This window comes from Chrysochloris asiatica, unplaced genomic scaffold, assembly GCF_000296735.1.
Source record: "Chrysochloris asiatica unplaced genomic scaffold, ChrAsi1.0 scaffold00266, whole genome shotgun sequence".
NCBI classification, from domain to species: Eukaryota; Metazoa; Chordata; class Mammalia; order Afrosoricida; family Chrysochloridae; genus Chrysochloris; species Chrysochloris asiatica.
The window spans coordinates 1,835,177-1,857,160 of NW_006408784.1; the positions used below are offsets into that span (position 1 = coordinate 1,835,177).

General features: G+C 38.8%; 1 protein-coding gene across 1 annotated transcript in view; it reads right to left on the minus strand.

The window, feature by feature from the left end:
• Window positions 1–445: 445 nt before the first annotated feature.
• The window catches only part of NLK (nemo-like kinase), a 155,812-nt gene continuing 134,273 nt past the window's right edge, over window positions 446–21,984 (minus strand). The window contains exons 8-11 of the mRNA XM_006874222.1: window positions 16,643–16,729; window positions 5,471–5,669; window positions 4,487–4,580; window positions 446–756 (exon numbers count right to left, since the gene is read on the minus strand). Coding sequence (XP_006874284.1) covers window positions 702–756; window positions 4,487–4,580; window positions 5,471–5,669; window positions 16,643–16,729 — 435 coding nt within the window. The 3' untranslated portion in view covers window positions 446–701. The remainder of the gene's footprint in view (window positions 757–4,486; window positions 4,581–5,470; window positions 5,670–16,642; window positions 16,730–21,984) is intronic.

Below are 21,984 nucleotides of genomic sequence, written 5' to 3' on the forward strand. Positions count from 1 at the left end.
AAAAAAAAAAAGTTTTGTCTCTCCTAGTCACAAACGCATTCTCTCTACCCACAACATTTGATTTTAGACAGCACACATCACCGTCACGGCTCTAATGAAGCTAATTATAGGGCTGGATCATTAGGTGGCATGCCCCTACCCCTATCCCCAATGCGCAGCCATGATCAGCTCACGTGGATCCATGATTGGTCGCAGACCAGGTCTCTAAATTCTTTAGTTTTAGAAAACCCCAAATCTTCAGGAATGGCTCAAATATCAAAATGTATGACTGTCCTTTGTGTGTATGTGTGTGTGTGTGTGTGTGTATGTGTGAACAATCTCACTTCATTTAAAAAACGAACAAACAAACAAACAAACAAACAAAACAAAACAAAACAAAAACACCTCCAGAAACACAAAACCCCAAACTCCCAAATTTGGTTCAATTCTCTTTTGTTCTGAGGTGAGCCATAACAGCTGCACTGAATTCATAAAACATGTGCAACTCTGGGTAAAATATGTTTCTAAAAGCACAACCACTTTACAAGATTAAAAGTCTAGTAACATTTCTAAATATTATTCATATCATACAAGTAGTGGTTGTTAATTTAAAACTTCATTAGTAAAATTACAGTACAAGCATGATTAACCTCCAGAATTGCAAATCCCAGACTCCAGTGGAAAGCTACATGACATCTTCAGTAGTACATTATCCTCCACCGTCATTCCCACACCAGAGGAGATGGGGGCATCTCAGACGGCTGAGCGACAGTGGAACTAGGAGAAAAAGGAGATGGTGACATTAGTGGGGCACCACAGAGAGTGTAAAGGGCAACTCACTCCTGCTTGTTTTCCTCTCTTCCTTTAAAAACCACTGGAAAGTTATGACCATTCCTGGATTTTCATTTTGTCTAGCAGCCCTAAAGTTGAATTTGTTCCAAATCATTAGTTATGAATTTGTATCTATAGTAAGCCATTATGGCACCATGCTGATACAAGTGCGCTTCAAAAGGTTCGTGGGAAAATCCCACTATCATTTAGTCCCACACACTTTTTGAAGGCCCTGGCATACACGGGCTGGAAAACCCCTCGCCATTTACCACTGCTGTGACACTGAGCAGCTACCTTAATCGTTCTAAGCTTACATGCCTTCATCTAAAAAGAGACAATGCTACCTCCCTCATAGGATTTTGCGCTGAATACATGAGATAATGCAAATAAAGTGGTTTGCACAGTATCTACTACCTAGTATAAAAAAGTAAATCATGTTGTTGCTAAGTACCATTGAGTCAGTTTAGATTTATATCGACCCTGTATTAAGGTTTCCAAGGAGCGGCTGGTGGTTTTGAACCGCTGACCTTAGGGTTAGCAGTAGTGCTTACTCTATAATATAATCACACTATTATAAATAATAACATCAAAATCCAATCAAGAAAATAATGTTAAGGAATGCAGAATTAGCCATTTAAATGTAGCCTCTCAAAATACAATGACTTTAATTGGGGACCTATTTTGAACAAGCCTTATAAGATTTTTTTATCATTCAATAGAATGAATAATCACTTAGCATTTACTATCCACAGATCTGTATTGTCAATTACTACCCACTCCTGTGTGCTTGTCTAATGTTGCTAACTAAGTTTTACATTTTGAGTGTGTGTGTATGCCTGTGTGCTTCTGCGTATCTGCTTTGCTTCCCAGGGCCCAGGGTAATGAGTGACTTGCACCTCAGAGGTGCTAAAGCTCCCAAATGACTACATAATGGCTCTGAGGGGAAACTAGAAAAATAAAAAGAAATTCTACACAAAAATCCTGGCTTTGGTTCAATAAATGTGATCAAGGGAAATTTAAAGTAAAGGGGAGGGTTTGTAAGCCCATCTTCAGCCTATAATTGACTGGAATACCTAGAAGGGGTTTTAGAATCTGCCCAGTGAAATAGGCTTCTGGTTAAGCCTTTGTAGAAGTGGCCTTAGGTGGAATTTTGAGCCCCCTCCAGAACCTTCTGAAGTGGGACATTCCCACTTGAAAGGACATACAGACTAACCCGGAGCCTGCTAGAAAAACAGAAGATACTTCTTAAAAGAAAGACTAGCAGGAAAAAAAAAAAGCAGACTGGCTATTATAAAAACAACCAAGCTGTCTGCCTGGGAGCCATCAAGGCAAGGTAAGTCAGCCCTTCAGGACAAACCCCCTTCCAAGAAGGAAACTCAAAGGGAGCACACGAACAGGCTTGTAAGCTTGCTGGTGTCTGCGTTGGTCTACTGCTGAGCAGAAGTAGGGGAAAGGCAGCAATGAAGACATGGGCTGAGTTCAACCATTTTCTATAGACTCCTATCAACCTTGAGATAATGAAGGGCTGGTTGGTCCTAAGTTTGGGGAGCCTTGGTAACTCCTGAGCCCATGGACACTGACCTAGCCACTGGGGGCTAGAGCAGAGAGTGAAGTGTCCAGCTGATATGAAGTGGGAGGAGGCATGCAAAAAGGCCCAAACTTGCAGATAGCACCCATTTGACCTAGCTTGGATGGCTTGATGATTACAACTCAAGTAGTGCAAGATAAAGAAGTCTGATACAGGAAGCAAGTGTAAACTGCTACAATTTGATGAACTTGACCTTTGCTTATGGATGTAGTTGCTCAAAATACCAACCAAGAGGGAAGGAGTCTTCACATCGAGGATCAAGCCTATTCCCTCAGTACACAGGGTTGATAGGGACAGGCAAAAGTTAGATACTGGCTAACTAAAATGTGGGAGCTAAAAAGGCATGAAGTGGCTGGCTTTCAATTTTTCAAGAGTGTGTTTAGTTTCAGTGTGAGGGGGGAGGGTAGAATCCCCACTGAATAGTTTTCACCTTGTCTAGACGGGTCAGGTGAAAGGGGATGAGGATAGGATTCTTTTGATTCAATAAGTGAGTAATCGTTATCATGACTAATTGCGATTGTCCCAACTGTAAAGGTAGAAGATGTGTAACAAAAAGGGTGGGGGGAGGTAGTTAATTTTACATTCTAGGAACAGAGGACCTTAGGACCATTAACAGGGAAGAGCCATGAGGGAACGAGAAAAGCAGCGACACCAGAAATGGAGGCAGATGTGATAGCATGGAGAGATACAGAAGGGGACGACTCGAGGGGAAAGAGAAAGGTTGTGTACTGGTGGGCAGGAGGCTTGTAAAATGTGCCCTTTGGTTGTTTAAATGAATATATATTTGTGTCAAAAAAAAAAAAAAGAAAAAGAGAGACAATAGAGGCAAATATTGTTAACTGATGGTGCATGGAGGAGACTGTAATCATTGCATTGAAACAAAATATGGCTGGTTGAGTGCAAAGCCAGTGTTGTTCTGTCATGTAAACTATCACTCAGTTCACAATAAAAGCTTTAAAAACAAAAACAAAGGGGAGGGAAGGGAAAGAGAAGCAGGGAGAAGTAGGAAACAGGAAAGGGAGAAAGGATGGCAGGTACCAAAGGAGGAAGAATGTAGCAGTTATCAATTTACTGCCTCACAGATCCCAATCACCTTTGTGATACTGAAGCCAGACCCTGTACACATTGCGATTTTGACACCTAGGTCGATGCTCATTTTTGTCAGTAGAGGGCGCTGGAAGGGCATTGCAAAGCCTAGCACTAGGAAAGAAACTTTGTGAGGCAGGCTGGTGCTTCCCCTCAACCCCAGTTTATTCTAGACAATTCCTGGGGAAATTTTTCTGCAATCTGAGGACCAGTTCCACACCTCTGGCAGATTTCTTCACCACCTTCAGGATGTGGGTTCCTGTGGCAGTCCTGCCCTCTCCAAAGAGGCCTGAATCGGCTTTGGTTGGGTGGAGAGACCTCTTCAAAGTCTTAACTAATTCCTTGTTCATTCTCCCTAGTCTAGAGCGAGTAGCTGCTTTCTGTATTTTTTACTTCAGGACCTCTTCAGAATCCTTTTAACCATTTTTTAGTAATTATCTTTTTCTAGTGTTATTAAATTTACCCTGTTCATATCACTGGTATAAATTCTTTGTGATAACTGGACCCTAATTGATACATGAGTTGAAGAAATGAGATCAAGAAAAGGAGAGACGAGAGATGACAAAGTAGGTCCACAGTTCTTTCCCCAATAAACCTGTTGGTTTCTCCTCTAAATAGGCTGCACCAGCTGCCCATCTGTAAGAAAAAAAGGTAATTTCTTGTGAACAGTTATTCTTCTAGGAGCAGGGATATAGTGGGCCCCACCAAGACCAGGTGTAGCTCCAGGGCAGGTGGCTGCTATACCCCTGCTGCAGAAGGTTCCTCAGGTACAGCCAGGCGGCACAATGGACATCTGGAGACAAATCTAAGTACCACAGTGCAATGGCATGTTCTCTCTCTTTGTACAGGGTAAACGGATGTTTGCAGCCAAAATGTATAACAGAGATTCTGGTGGACCTTTCATCTGTGCTAGCTCATCTAGAACCGAAATATGCAAACTAACACAATCACAATGGCATCCTTTTAATTCTAACAATGTTAGAACTCCATTTCTATAGTTACCTAATAAAGCTCTTAAAAGCAGCAGACTGAGGGTTGATGCAGAGAGGCACTCTGTTTCCTTTCTGTTGTTCCAAAATGAACTGGTGGATAATTTCTGTGGAGAAAACAAACATCATGTAATCCATGCCCATTTGCAGGCCTGGAAGCAGTGGATTCTCACTAACTCTAGCCAGCATAAAGAGCATTCCCTAGTGGTTTAGTGAAATCCAACACGCAAGTCACATATCAGGCAGAATCCAGTTGAACTTTCCTGACACTGAGAGGACAGTTGTTGTCAAACATTTGCAGAAACAAAAATAAAAACTCAAAGGTGTTAGCAGAGTAAAATGGTCTATAAATCTGAAAGTGATCCCATAGGATTGGCATTAAAAAATGTTTTGCCTTTTTAAAAATCACCAAAAAAAACCACACAAAAAAACAAACCACCTCAGTTGGTGTTTTAAGTACAAAGGTCTAGGAACGACCATCTCTTCTGTAATATCCTAGAGCTGATGCATTCAGAACTGGGACTATCAGCACCTGAGTCTCACCCAGTATGAGATTATGTCAGGATATTTTACAATGGAAAATTATTAGAAACTTTTAAACTTTTTTTTACCATTACCCAAGAAATGATTCCTTCTAGTGGACCTTTACTTCTTCAAACTTGGCATGCTATGTAAGAAAGAACGCCAATATATTGAATTTAGTAATATTATATTTAAATATAGTTTGATTTACACTCATTAAATAAGACTGTTTGAAAATAAGGACAAAATATGCATTCCTTTGCTTGACCTTGACCTGGATATAATATTAAATCAGCATTTTTATAACACTTATAGCGTTTTTGGCATGTGTGCCCTGGGCAAATATCTATATCCAAGATTATGAATTAAATTATATGAAACTTTGGTCAACATCTAGATTTCAGCCCTTCAGGGCCACAAAATGGGATATGTTGCTAGACACCCTACCCTGTCAAAGGCCAATGAAAGTACTCACCTTTAACCTGTCGAACAGAACTGAGGTTCTTCTCAAAAGTGTCATCAAATTTGGGATTGGTGACGGGCTCAAAGTCACTGGTATACACTCTTCCAGTAGAGGTGGAAAAGCAACATTTACACATACACGTGTGATAGCGTAGTCGCCCTTCATCTAGGTAGGGGTGGGCTAAGGCATCCTTAGCGGATATTCTTTTGGACTGAAATCAAATGTAGAGACCAGCACATCAACACTACAGATAAGCACAACTGTTCACACAGGATCTTTCACAAGACACAGTAACTGCTTTATAAAGCTTATATGTAATTTACAGCACACCCTATGTAGAGGAATAAATGCATTTAGAGGTTGAGTTCTGGTGTGGCATTGCATGGTAAGCACTGAACTGCTAACCACAAGGCACCAGTTGCTCCTTAGAAACCCTATACTGGGTTGCTATGAATTGGAACCGACTTGATGACACTTAACGACAACAAACCAATAGGGTTCGTCTAACTTAGAGCAGCAAACTTGAGTTCCATCTACCACCACACTAAGCGCTTTTCCATTAGCATTCTGAAAAGTTTCTACCTTGAAACAGATGTAGACATAGTAAAAATGACAAACTGTATGATATTTAAAAATGCAATGCTTTGAAAGGGGAAAGTTTACATATTAAATAACAGTCTGTGCTTTCTAAATATGTCCTATCATTACAAGAGATTATTGCGTCAAATGAAAAAAGCTACTTGAAACTTTCATTCTTTTATAATAGCAAACAGACTCAGGCAAAAGCAGATGTAGAAGCTGCTAAAGTGAGTTAGGGAGCAGATGTGGTCTGCCTGCTAGTTACGATGCCTGGCTCAGTCCGAAAATCACAGTCCGGAGGCTTCCTAGTACTTTGAATCAGAATACTTAATATGCTAGTTTCAGATTTACATAAACCACAAATACATTTTGATTTCGTTATTTGAAACAAAGTCCCCCCAACCATTGCTCCCTCTCTTTTATCACATCCACCAGTAGACAGATGCTGAGTGCCTGAGAATACACCAATATACAATCATCAACTAAATATAAATATGACAACACAATGTCTTGGAGAAAACAGACAACTTTGGTTTCCACAAAGAAACTAAACAAACAAGTCACCAAAGTACAGTCAGAAAAAGTAACAGAAGTAGTATTGGAACTACCGGATAAGAAATTTAAAAGAATGCTAATTAGGCACCTTCAATGGATTGAGAGAAAGATTGAGAAAACTACAGATGAAATCAAGAAAAAAGTTGGGAAATGAACTGACAAAATAACTGAAAATATTGGAACCATAAAAATTAGCTATTAGAAAGTCAAAAGATTAACACTAAGACTTCAGAAATAGATAATACACCGAAAGGGCAAAGAAATAGAACTGAATCAATGTAAAGCCAAATTACTGAGCTTGAAGAAAAACCTCTTAATAGTCATATGCTACAGGTACAATCATGAAAAAGAAGAAAAATACCAAGAAAGTCTAAGATTTATGTGGGACACTATCAAGAGGAATAACTTATGCGTGATAAGAAATTACAGAACAGGAGGAATCTGAATACCCATAGAGAATACGGTCCAAGAGTTGTTGGAAGAAAACGTTCCAAACATCAAAAAAGATGAAAAGATGGCCTTTCAAGAAGTTGAACGAACTCCCAATAGAAATACTCCAAGACATATTATAACCACACTTTCCAAAATCAAAGACAAGGAAAGTACCCTGAGAGCAGCTCAAGAAAAACAGAAGGTTACTTACAAAGGAGAATGAATAAAACTAAGCTCTGATTTCTTAGTAGAAACCATGCAGGCAAGAAGACGATGGAAGGACATAAAAATTGCCAACCAAGAATCAACATGTACAGCAAAACTGTCCATCAAATATGACAGTGAAAATGACCTAAAGGGAGTTCTCTGAACAAGAGAATCAACAAAAGGAGACAATAACCTGAGAGCCCAGATATACAAGTTGTTGTTGTTGTTATGTGCCGTGGAGTCAGTTCTGACTCATAGCGACCCTGTACAGGGTTTCCAAGGCTGTAAATCTTTACGGGAGCAGAAAGCCTCATCTTTCTCCCGTGGAACACAGCTGGTAGTTTCAAACTGCTGACCTTGCGGTTCGCAGCCCAATTTGTAACCACCACGCTACCAGAGCTCCTTCAGATATACAAGTATTCAAAGTAAAACAGACTTCTATGACTGAAAAGAGAGAACCACAGATACAGCTGCAACAATAACAAACCATAAAGTAGAAGGAGGAAATAAACCAGTCACAGAACTTTCAAATTAAAAGGAAATCACATCGATTTCAAACAAAGATAAATAAAAATATACCTAATTGTAATTCTAAAAACTAGACCAAGCCTTACTTTTAGCCCTAGCTCAACCCTCACCGTAACAGTAACCCTAGTTCTAATCATAACCCCAACAACAAATGAAGTCCTAGGCCTAGCCAAGACCTAGCTATAGTCCAAATCCTAACCCTCACTCCTTACTCCTACCCACCCATCACTGAAAAAAGTCCCCCCTGTCAGCTCAGTGGACATAAATATACTGAGAGAAACTAGGCTTTAAATAATTTAAAGATGGCGTCTGTAGTACGCAGTAGAACAAAACTCCAGACACTTTGCCATACTTCCAATATCACCAATCACATCACTTAACAACACCAACCAAAATAAATGAAAAAGAACTGGGTCATCTTGATTGGTTTGAATCCCTCAGATAATAAGTGCTAAATATTTCCCATAAGCCAGATTCCCTCTCTGAATTTTGTTACGCTGAAGTTAAGGCATGTAGTGAGCTGTAAAGATGGGATCACCACAGAAGAAAGCGCTATTATTCACCAAGAAGAGATGAACATAAACATCACAACCTCTCAATACCGGTGTGGTTTGTGTCCAGTGACTCCCTTTCACTACTGGCCAGTAAACTTTTTCTTTCCTTTTCTAAATGCACCCGAGTCTTCCTTTGACTGCAATTTCTGGAGGTTCCCCTGGATCAGGTTCTACTGTTGTGGTGAAGCACAGTTGAGTCAGTTCCAGTGCATAGTGACTGCTGCATGGAGTTTCCCAGGAACAGCTGATTGGTTTGAATTGCCGACCATATGGTTTAGCAGGCCAGTGCTTATCCTACAGTGCCACACCAGGACACCAGGTTCAAAACACCGGAGGAGTATGCTCACAGTGCTCTCTGCCAGCCTCGGACCCCTCTAGTCCTCAGCTCCCCTACCGTCTGTTCCTTTGGTTGGTCTCCTGTCCAGCGGCTGAGCTCTTTGGTTTTACACAGGAAATCTGATTCTCGGCCAAGTCGATTTCTGTTTCCAATTGAGCATGGCCGATTGTGTCCACACTGGTGGCAGTAACAATGGAATCTGAGTTTCAAGTTTACCATCTTACCATTTTAGCCATTTCTGTGAAGTGGCAGATGTCAGAAACTGGGTCCCTTTCAGCTGCCACCTGCAGCTAGAAATGGGGTCACCTGTTAGCTATTTTTGTTTGTTTGTCTGAAGATCTAATATTAAAGATCTCAAATCCTGAAATTTGAGAATGAAGAGTTGAAAAGATTTTGGTATTTTCCTACCCACTGATATAGTGTGGTTTTTGTATGTTGTGTGTGTATCATTATGGATCGGACTAAAGTGTTTTACTTAACCTTTAACTGTGAGTAAAAAAAAAAAAATCAATCTTGGTATTCATCATTGGTGGTGGTGTGCTGTGGAGGAGGTTCCGACTCATAGCGACCCTGTAGAGGGTCTCCGAGGCTGTAAATCTTTGTAAGAGCCGAATGCCTGTCTTTCTCCTGCAGAGTGACTGGTAGATTTGAGCTACTCATGTTGCGGTTAGCAGTCCAGCTCATAATCCACTACACTACAGGGCCCTTTGGGTAGAGGGCAGACCCATGTTAACTTGGGTAACAGGGCAGGCAATATATAACAAGAGGGAGGTTGGCATAGGAAAGATGAAGGTAGTGGGAGACACAGGGCAGAATGTACGAGTTAAAAGTGACTAGAGGTAAATACTGTTATAACTAATGATGGGATATGGAAGGGATTACAATCACTGTAACAACACTAAGTGTATGATTTGTTCTGTAACCCTTCACTCAATTCACACACACACACAAATCTCGGTTACCAGGTTACAAACAAAGTAAGAAGCAAAACACAGGGGTAACTCGTGTTCTAGTTCATACATGCATGGGTTTATTCCAAGCAAAATGGGTTTAATCATGCCTCTGTAATCTGTTCTCTCAGTAACATACTTGTTTTAGTCTCATTAGGGTTCCCACCAGGCACTCTGCACAGGTGGCTATGAGTTGGAACCTACTCAACAGCACTTAACAACAACATGGATATTTATGTGGAGGTGCTGGTGTGGCACTGTAGGATAAACACTGGACTGCTAACCACAAGATGAGCAGTTCAAACCCATCAGCTGCTCTTTGGAAACCCTATAGAGTCACTATGAGACACCTGACAGCACTTAATAACAATATTAATATGCATTGATAAACATCCTTTGGCTACTTAGACATAATTTTAATATACATAGGCACTTCATTAGCTATCAGAAAACAGCCAGAAAAACGTGTGTGAGTATAATGTGAAGTGCTGTTATAAAAAGCAATGTTAAAGAATGTCCAGTGGTAGGAAAATGTATATAAAAGACAATGAATATGTTTTTCTTTGTGAGTGGAAAAAAGTGACAAGTCTTGTCTAAATGTAAAACTTTTCTGATTGTGTGAGAATATGAACATAATGAAAAACGAAACAAACCAACTCACTGCCCCTGACTTGATTCTGATTCAGAGCAGCCTATAGGGTAGAGTCCAACTGCCCCCAGTTTCCAAGGCTGTAAATCTTTACTGACTCAAACTGCCACAGCTTTCTCCTGCGGAGTGGCTAATGGATTTGAACTGAAGACCTTTTGACCATTTAACCATGGTACCACCAGGGTTTCCTCAAAGAAGCATTAAAATGTGTTAAATATTTTTCAAAGTTGGCTCATTGTTGATAGGTTAGTTTAGCAAGAAAAAAAGGCTTATAATCTTTACTGCAAATTGTTACATGGGTGTTACACAACAGAATAAAACTAGAATTTGTTTCCTTTCTGCAAAAATGTCAAGATAGTTTATGCTCAGATTATGTTGTTGTTGTCAAGCGCTGTCTAGTTGGTTCCAGCTCATAGTGGCTCTGTATAGGGTTTCTGAGGTGCAGCTGGTGGGTTTAAACTGCTGACCTGTGGTTCACAGTTCAGGGCTGATCCTATAGCCCCACACCATAGAGATCCCTTTGTATTGACAAAATATTCTTTTAACTCTCTGAATTTTTGGTTCATTCTTAAAAAATGTGGTTCAGACACACTCGGTGGTACTGTGGAAGAAAGGTCCTAGTAAACTGCTTCCATTAAGATTACAGGTAAGAAAACTCAGGGCAGTTCTATTATGACACATGGGATTGCCATGATTTGGAATCAACTCAACAGCACTAGTAACTTTCTGTTGTCTTAAAAAAAATATTGCCTATGATTATTTATTGCCTTGAGATACTTCTTACTTATATTCATACTCATATCTTGAATTCATGCATTATGTTGTTGTCAGGTGCTAGAGAGTTGATTCTGACTAATAGTGACCAGATACACAACAGAATGAAATACTGCCTGGTCCTGCTCCATCCTCACAATACACCTTTCAGTTCATTTCTACTGCCACTGGGTCAATCTGTCTCACTGGAGATATTTCTCTTTTTTGCTGACCCTCCAGTTTACAGAGCATGAGCTCCTTCTCCAAGGTCTTCTTGATAACACAGCCAAAGTATGAGAGATGAAGTCTTGCTATCCAGGCTTCTAAGGACCATTTGGACTGCCCTTCTTCCAAGGCAGATCTGTTTGAGCTTCTGAAAGTCTACTGTACCTTCAATATTATTCTTCAGCTACCATATTTCAAATTCATCAATTCTTCAATGGTCTTCCTTATTCATTGTTCAACTTTCACATGCATATGAGGTGACTGAAAAGACCATGGCTTGAGTCAGGGAAACCTTAGTCTTCAAACTGACATCTTTGCTCTTGAACACTTGAAATAGGTATTTTGCAGCAGATTTGCCCAATGTAACACACGTCATTTGATTTCTTGACTGATGCTTCTGTAAGTGTTGATTGTGGATCCAAGCAAAATGAAGTCTTTTCCAAATTTCTTGGTTTAGATGAGTGAGTGCCTCCAGTGCTGCATCAGTTTGTTGAAAGATTTCAATGTGGAATTCCATCAATTCCAGGAGCCTTGTTCCTTTAGTACCATTGTTTCTTGATCATATGCTAACTCTTGAAATGGTTGAACATCGACCATTCCTTTTTGGTACAGTGACTCTGTGTATTCCTTCCATCTTTTTTAGATGCTTTCTAAATAATTCAAATATTTTGCACATAGAGAATCCTCCGATATTTCAACGCTAAGATTGAGTTTTTTCTTTAATTATATCAGTTGGAGAAATGCTGAATGTGGTTTTTTTTCCTTTTGGTTTTCTAACTCCATGTCTTTGCACATTTCATTATAATGTTTGACTTTATCTTCATGAGCTGACCTTTGAAATTTTCTGTTGAGCTCTTTTACTTCCTCATTTCTTCCATTCACTTTAGCTTCTCTACAGTCAAGAGCAATTTTGAGAGTCTCTTCTGACATCCATTTTGGTCTTTCATTCTTTCCTGTCTTTTTAATGAACTTATACTTTCTTCATGTATGGTGTCCTTGATGTCATCCACAACTCCTCTGGTGTTCAGTCATTAAGTGTTTAATGCATCAAATCTATTCTTGAGATGCTCTTTAAATTCAGGTGAGATATATTCAAGGTCATATTTTGGCTCTTGTGGACTTGTTTTCATTTTCTTCAGCTTCAGCCTGAACTTGCATTATGAACAATTGATGATCTGTTCCACAGTCTGTCTCTGGCCTTGTTTTGGCTGATGATATTGAACTTTTCCAGCATCTCTTTCCACAGATGAAGTCAATTTGAATCCTGTCTATTCCATCTGGTGAGGTCCAGGTATACAGGCACCTTTTATATTGTTCAAAAGGTATTTGCAATGAAAAAAATCGTTGGTCTTTCAAAATTCTATTATGTAATCTCCAGCATTTTTTTCTATCATCAACGCCATTATTTTCCAACTACTGATTCTTCCTCTTTGTTTCCAATCACCAGTAAATTATCAAAGCATCTTGATTGCATGTTTTATCAATTTCAGACAATAAGTTGGTAGAAATTTTCAATTTCATAATTACTGGCTTTAGTGGTTGATTTGTAAATTTGGGTTGTTGTTGTTGTTAAATGCTGGCGAGTCAATTCCGACTCATAGCAACCCTGTATAATGTTTCTGAGAAGCAGCTGGTGGGCTTGCACCACCGTCCTTGCAGTTCAAACGGCTTTGCAGTCTGACACATTAACCCACAGCATCACACCAGGACTCTAAATTTGGGTAATAGTGGTATTAACTGGTTTTCCTTTAGGCTTTATGGATATTATCCTATCACAGACATCATTGCACTTTAAGACAGATCTTGAAATGCTCTTTTTGACGATGAATATGATGCCAGTCTTCTTCAATTTGACGTTCCCAGCATAGTAAACCACATGATTCTCATATTCAAACTGGCCAGTACTAGTCTATTTCATCTCACTAATGCCTAGGATAGTAATTTTCATGTGTTCCATTTCAATTTTGACAACTTCCAATTTTCCTAGATTCACACTTCATACATTCCATGTTCCAGTTACTAAGGGATGTTTGCTGCTGTTTCTCCTCATTTTGAGTTGTGCCCTATCAACAAAGGCAAGTCCTGAGAACTTGACTCCATTCACGTCACCATGTCTACTTTGAGGAGAAACAGTTATTCCCCAGTCATATTTTGAGTGCCTTCCAACCTAAGGGACTCATCTTTTGGCGCTGGATCTGACAACGTTCAACTGCTATTCATAAGGTTTTCAGCAGCAAAATAGTCAGTAGTTTTCTCTTTCTTCCTAGCTTGTCTTAGTCAAGACACTCCACTGAAACCTATCTGCCATGGGTGACCCGATAGGTATTTAAAATACTGATGGCAGAGCTTCCAGCATCACAGCAACATACAATCACCACAGTAGGACAAACTGATAGACAAGTGGCCGTCATACATAGGAACAGGTCATGTTGATACAACATACAATCACCACAGTATGCCAAACTGACAGACAAGTGGCCGTCATACATAGGAATAGCTCATGTTGATACAACATACAATCACCACAGTATGCCAAACTGACAGACAAGCGGCTGTCATACATAGAAATATCTCATGTTGAAACTTTGTCTACTCAGCCTTACTAAGATATTTACATATAAGTAAAACTTAATAGTTTAATTATAGTTTGTACTTTTTTAGGTTAAAAGATACACATTATGTTCAGGCACACAGACTAAAATTACTGTCAATAAATAATAAATTCATTTCTAGGTTTAAATACAATTGTCACTTGGTGACATTTACAATATATTTAATGAGATAAAGACTCTAGAGAGTCATTCAATCTTTTTGCTGTTTCAAGATAATAATTTATTAAAATCTTTATAAATGGATGGCTTATTACACCGCACCCTTTCTATTACGATTATAATATAAAAGAACTGCAGCCCTTTAATTGTATCATCCACTCGTAGTTTCTGCTGTTTCCTTCTATTTGCCATAAGGTCCCTGCTACACGTTTAATGAGCAGAACTTGAGTCTTCTGTGATCTCTAGCATAAGGAGCTCAGCGGAGGACTGTACCAGGTGCTCCTGACCCTACCATCAGTGTACAAGCTCATGGGTAGACTGATATGATCATCACAGACAAACACCTGTTAGACTGAGCTGAGTAACTGAGTCAGGGCTTCTAGGAATGTTCAGCCCAGAAGCAGAAGATCAACAAGGTAAGAATTTCTTATCTCAGACTAAGGGGACAAAATAAACTAACAAAGAGCTTATTGCTTTCTTTGTAATGCATCATTAACTTAACCCTCATTTGGAGTTTTGGTGTGTGGTGCTTTGGGATAATGCGCTGGACCACAAGGTCAGTCTGAACTGCAAGGTTAGCAGTTCAAATTCACCAGCCACTCCTCCAAAATCCTATACAGGGTAACTATGAGTTGGAACTGACTAGATGGCACTTAATAACAGTGACAACAACCCTCATTTAAACAGGTTCAAACCAAAAGGAAATACACTTTTGAAATGTTATATTGCTCTAACTGAACTTTTCAGAACTGGAAAGAAAAGAATCCTTAACACAGATCATAAATTATTTAATAAAGGATCAGACCAACTTAAAAAAAAAATATCATGAAGAAATAGCAACATTATCTATAAAAAATCATGAAGAAATAGCAACATAATCTATAAAACAATGTTGAAAGTAGTTAATTATTATATAAATTGCCTTTGCTAATTCCTTTCTTTTAAAATGAAAATGCAGTTATTTATAGAAGTCCAATAAAAATCTATCCTTCTTATGAAACAAATTTTACCTCCTTCTTACAGATTAATTTGTAACTATCCCCCACATCAGAAATTTCGTTTAGTTAGGTATGACAATCCCACTATTAAGGAGCACAGACTATGTTACACATGTAGAACCAATGTCCACAAATGCTCTCAGAAAAGAGACTTGCTCTATGACTTAGGAAATTCCAGCCTTAATGGCAGGCCTGGAACATTTATAAACATGGGTTCTCAGAAAAAGTTGATACCTTGTAAGCAAAACCTGCTAGAGGTTAATTATGTTCTTGGTTCCTAATCTAAGTAAAATAAAGAGGAAAAAAACATCATTGTGACACACACACACACACACACACACACACAATTTTAATTGTAGGGTCTTTATAAACCCTCTATGGGCAAACAGAAATTAATTTTGGAGCCTGAAGTTTAATATGGTTCTAATTTAACTATATAAAAAGACTGCCAACATCTCCTAGTTCTTATGTAAAGAAATTTGTCAAATAAAACAAAATAGCAAACTATTTTGATAGATTCTAAATTACCAGCTCATTCAAAACCAAGTTATGTGGTCAAAATTATCCTTGATGTTGGGAATTTGACCATATGGAGAGACTGTAGAAATACAACTGCCATTTTGTCTTGCTTTCAGTGTCAATAAGCACTAACATACCACAGTTAAAAAAGAAAACAGGCATCAAACAAACAAACCTCGATTTGTATTCGTACATGAAGCAAAAATAGCTTGGTCACTTGATTGGTACTGGTTTCCCTAATAATAAAATCCTGACTACTTTTCACACACCTGATTCCCCAACAAAACATTTTTTTGCCTTGTCTTTATGGTGATTTCTGAAGATAGTTACTTTCTTGGTGAATTTGATCACTATGTAAGAAAGTTGCTGTCTTCTCATTATGAGCAGGTCAGCATAAACTTTGTGTTTTTGGTAATTCTGTGGATTTCTTTTCCCTTTAAATATCTGTTGTGTTTTGTATTTGGTGTGTCTTCCCTATTAAAGTCTAACTTCCTTGCATCATGGCAAGAAAAATATCCTTTCCTTTGATAAATGCTTCCTTTTTTAGGTCTTCCTTTGATGATAGTTACTGGCATAGATGGGAATAATAATTATTATTATAATTATTCGATGGATAATGAAATAAGTGAAGACTGAAATGATGGAGCAATTTGTAATATGTCCTGGAAGAGACAAGTCTACAAATGGTATTTGGAAAAGCTACCATTATCAACAATCCAAAGATCACATTTCTCTTATGTAATATCATGGGCAGATTTCTTCAAATAACCTTCTATTTATTCTTCCATGGATTGAACATGGTGTCAAACTTCTGTTTTGAATCTTGGATAATCAAGAAAAATAGTAAAGCAGTGGACTGTTAACTGCAAGGTCAACAATTCAAACCCACTGACAGACACTCTGCGGAAATCCTATACAGGGTTTCTGTGAGTTGAAAATGACTTGACGGCACTTAAAAACAATCATCAAACTTCTGTGTGATGAGTGATTATGATACACATGAAGCTACGGGTTGAAGTTTATATTTTGAAACATTATTTACATTGCTCATTTAATCAAAACCATGACATATCTCTTAGAACACATGTATTTTTAATTCATTAAAAAAGTAAGCCAATACTACTTACTGGATCAAAGACCAACATCCTGCAAAGGAGATGAACAGCTTCATGTGTAGCCTGGCTTGACAAGGTATAAAGTACAGGAAGAGATGGCTATAGGAAAAAAAAAAAAAGTTAAATATTTAAATGTCTTTGTGTAAGTAGATATGCAACACAGTTCATTTATAACAAGACAGATATTTCCAGCTCTAAAGAAACTACTTTGCCTCTTGTTAACCAGTCTTCAAAAGCAACAATTGTCACTGAATCTTATATTGCCTGATTATACTTGTTCTCATTGTAGGCATAGGAGCATAGGAAAAATGAAAACAAATGCTATAAACATGGTGCTACTGTTAGCTTTACATGTTAGATGCTTTTGCAAGAAGGGAAGACCATACATGCCTAAGGGTGGGAGAAAAAAAGACCCCTTTGGCCATATGTAAAAAATAAGCATGTGAACTCTTATGGCAACATTACCATAAAGTTGATAAAGTACTAGTCCAAAAGGAGCTCACAGCTATAGGACACTCAAGAATTCACAGAATCTTCTAGGAAAATAAGCCATGGCATTTTGCTGATTCTATCTAAATTGCCTTTAGCAGTGATTTCTCAACTCAGTAATTGGCAGGCAAATCCACATGACCATATCTAAGTTCTTGAACTGGGGCAGGGAGATGGCTTTGATGACCTGAGAAGCCAGAGAGTTTATAAAGCTTGTATTTTCAAGCTTTCTCTGCTTGGAAAGTCAGGGGACAGAGCAGGTGGATGACATCACTGCTCTCTCAAATAACTAAATTATTTTACTTCAAATATAGGAGAAAAAGAAACCCTGGTAGCATAGTGGGTTACAAGTTGGATTGCTAACTTCAAGGCCAGCAGTTTGTATCCACTTGGTGCTCCATGGGAGAAAGATGAGGCTTTTTGCTCCTGCAAAGATTTATAGCCTTGGAAACCCTATACAGGGTTGCTATGCGTCAAAACGGCACACAACCACCACCACCATGTGAAAGGGAGTACCTGGGTTAACTGCCGATTACTGGTCAAAGACTGCAGTTTGTACCTTCCCTGCTCTGCCTCAGAAGGCCTAGTGATTTGCTTCTGAAAGGTCACAGCCTTGAAAACGCTATGGAGCAGTTCTTACTTTGGACACATGGGTAGGAACAGACTTGAGGCCAACTAGTAACAGGAATATATGCAAAGACTTAAGGAAGGTGACCAAAAAATGTCTGGACACCCACTTTCTTATAATGACAATATATAACCTTATTTCCCCCAAGCTTGAAAGATCTAAATGTATGGCCAAATTATGTCTGGCTTGATTTTCTTATTTTACAAAAGAAACCAATCCCTTAGCAAGCTCTGTGGTTTTCTCAATGGCATTTAGAACTGGCATCTACTTATTAACCCTTCTGTGGCTACATAAATTTGCTAGGTTAAAGTCTATGACAAATCAGCTCAAACAACACCAAAGACAAAGTCTGAGCTTAAAAGAAAATAACCTAATGTTAGAGTGTGGTACAATGAAGTACTTCATACAGCCCTTCTACCCACAGTCTTTGTAACTCTCATGAAATAATATTTTTTGCCCTCCTGGGCCTGGCTAAGAGAAGGTGGGAAATGATACTGATAGGATGATATGACTCAGTTGAGAGTGGTTAGTAAGAGTTCACTGTGACTGTAAAAACTTGGAACTCTAACGTGTTTAAAACGAGCCATTCCAGAAGCAGGAGAGTTCATATCCTAACACTGCCATTACCAAGCTTGGGTAAGCCATTTGAGCCTCAGTTTTCTCAACTATAAAACTACACATACAAACTGTCATGCCTGCTAACATTATTAATAATCATTTAACATGCACTAAATGCCAGGTCCTGAGGTAGCTGCTGGGATTTAGTGGGCAAGAAGGACACGTATACATATAGTCTCATGGCTAGTAGATGGAAATAGAGAACAAGTTGTTGTTAAGTGCCGTCGAGTTGATTCCAACCCATAGTGACCCTGTATAGGGTTTCCGAGGAGCAGCTTGTAAGCTTGAACCGCTGACCTTGCAGTTCAAAGTGCTTTGCAGTCTGGCACATTAGCCCACAGCGCCACACCAGGACTCCTTAGAAAACAAATTAGGAGGCAACATTTTAAGACTTGAAGACAACTGGATAAGGGATGGAGGGGAAGGGAGTTGTATAAATTACATGAGCAGATGTCTGGGTCACCTGAGATTTAAAAAAAAACAAAAAACCAAACTTGTAAATTGAGTGAGCAATTACCTCTATTCACTTCATTGTATTCCTTCCTGTATCTCCCATTAACTTCATCTTTCCTCTTCTAACCTCCTTCTTGTTGTATATTGCCTGCCCTATTATTCATGTTAACCATGTCTACCCCTCTAGTCCATGAATAAAAATATACTCTCTTATACCCCCTGTAACCATCATAGTTTTATCAAGAATTTTTTTTTTAAACTTTTTACAACATTGGTCTCATATAATGTTTGTCTTTTTGTGACTGACTAATTTCACTCAGCACTATGTCCTCCAGGTTCAACCCTGCTATGAGGTGTTTCACAGATTCATCATTATTCTTCAGTGTTTTGTAGTATTCCATTGTGTGTATGTTTGTTTAACCATTCTTCTGTTGATGGGCACTAATTTAGGCTGTCTCCATCTTTTTGATATGTCTCTTTTAAACACAGCATATTGAAGGATCCTGTTTTCTTATTTATTCTGTTGTTTATGTCTCTTAATAATTTTATTCATGTTATTCCCAATAGGTATGAATTGACTGTTCTCATCTGTGTGTGTGTATGTGTGTGGTGCTGCTGGATTCTTTGTTCTACATAATTTTCTATGTCTAGTTCATTTTGTTTGTGGATTTTCTTTTCATTTTCATTTCTGTGTGTTAATGTTTACCAAATCTTTCTAATTTTCCTTCTCTTTTTATTTTGATGTACAGTTATCTTATTTTTCTTTGAGGTTACCCTGTAATTATTTTTTTCCCTGCTTAAAGCAATCTGTTTTACCTTGAAATCGACTTGACTTTGCCGTTTGGAAGTTCTGTATCTACATTAGTCACTTTTTTTTGCTTTGTAGCTGACTTCATTATACATTGGTATCTCTGGTTCTCTATTTTCAGTCTTGTAGCTTTGTTTTACTTTAAATACTTCTATATCTGGACTGATTGCTGGGTTGTGTTGTCATGTATGTTAATCTCAGGTTACTGTCTGTTGTTGGTTTTCAGCCAAATAACACAACTTTGCTGGGTATATGATTCTTGGTTGGAAGTTTTTTCTTTCAGAGTTTTGTATATGTCATCCTATTGCTTTCTTGCCTGCATGGTTTGTTGAGAAAGTAGAGCTTAGTCTTAATTGGTGCTCCTTTGAAGGTAACTTTTCATTTTTCCTGAGCTGCTCTCAGGATTCTTTCCTTGTCTTTGATTTTAGAAAGTTTGATTATGACATGTCTTGGTGATTTTCTTTTGGGACCTACCTGTCCTATTTGGTGTTCATTTAGCTTCTTATATCTTTATCTGCTTGTCTTTCATGATGTTAGGGAAGTTTTCTTCCAACAACTCTTCATTAATTTTCTCAGTGTTTATCTCTTCCTGTTCTGGAATTCTGATTACTCATAAGTTGTTCCTCTTCATGGTATATCCCACATAACTCTTAGGCCCTTCTTCAGATTTTTTCATCTTTCTTCTGAATCATCTAGCATATTAGTACTGAGAGATTTATCTTCAAGCTCACTAATCTGGGTTGCACTGCTTTATATCTACTCCTTTTGACCTTTCAATGTATTGTCCATTTCTGAGATCTTAGTATCCATCTTCTGGATTTCCAATGGCAGGTTTTGTATTGTTTCCTAATTTACATTGATTTCATCTGTTTGTTCCTGTAGCATAATCCTGAAATTTTCTTAAATTTTTATTGTGTTCTCCCAGACCCTGGCAGACCCTGGCAGTAGGGTCCTGGATAGGGGTGGATGAAGGTGGAAGCTGTCCACTCTCTTGGTGACCAGGGGAGCATGGGTAAATAGAAGAAATTGTACTGTTTTCTGCTGCCTGAGTGAATAGGCTCTGACAGATCTCCTTCTGATACCAAAGGTGCTCACAAGTCGGATGAGCCACATCTGGCCATCCGCTCTCCAGTCAGTCTCCCTCTCGTTGACCCTACTCAGCCTCTCCTCCCAGCAAGCACTCCATTCATCTCTCTATTCTTTTCTTTGAAGTTCAGGGTTCCAGAATTTTCATCTGTGTCTGTTTCATTTTGTCTTTCATATCTTTGTTGTAGAGGTTAGCAACCCAGTGCTTGTTCTTAGTTGGAAATAAGTTTTTGCCATTTTTGCCCAACATTCACACATATTACTTTTTCCCTTTAAAATGTTACAGTCCATTTTCTGTTTGTTCTGCAAGTCTGTAATTCACTTAGCAGTGTAGGAGTGAGTGGGTACCAGTGCTAAACCATGAGGACATGCGGAGTTCTAGATAGTGCTCTATTAATGACTATGATTAATTGTTAGTGAAATGAAGCAAAGATGAGCTTCTGGCCTTGGGTAAGAGGCCTTTAAATGATACACCACAGTCATGCTAAGCCAAGCGCAGAGTGCTGGTCACCACAGAGTCTGCCAGGCTGTGCACGGGTATTAGTTTTCACCTCACTTGTCAGCAAAGAAGCTAGATCATTAGCCAGTAACTTTAACTGAGTATGCAAAATACACAGGGCACTACAATAAGCACTCAAAATCTCCACCTATAAAACAATAAGTTTGAACCAACTGAACTCTCTAGCATACTTATTCTATTAAATGGTAAGTTAGGGTTCCTGTCAGGAAACATCAATTTTTATTCCAGTGATACTATTATGCTTCTATTTTTAACCCAGTTAGCTGGGCACAACATGAAGGAAAATGAAGATCCTATCAGGTCAGTGCCTCAGCAACCCCCCTGGACTGTGGCAACTCATAATCTCTTCACGCAAGAATACTGTGCAGTGCTTTTGCTTGTCCAGAAACCCTTGACTTTTAGCGAGCCACTCCTATCTTACCCTCAAACCAAGTGCCTAGGCCAGGCTTGATCCATCTCCCCAGACCCTAGCTGGTCAAAGAAAATATTCCCTGGAGTACTGTGATTGGTTCTAGAATGGACAGATGATGTAACCCAATACACAGTCTCAACTGCCTTCTCCCATTGTCACTGTTGCTGCTGTTTAGTGCCAACGAGTCTGTTCCAACTCACAGTGATCCTGTATAGGGTTTCCAAGAAGCGGTTGGTGAGCTTGAACCACTGACCTAGCAGTTCAGACCAACCCACAGCGCCACACCAAGACTCTGCCTTTTCCCATAGGGTAGAAAAACTCAATACAGATATTATTTAGC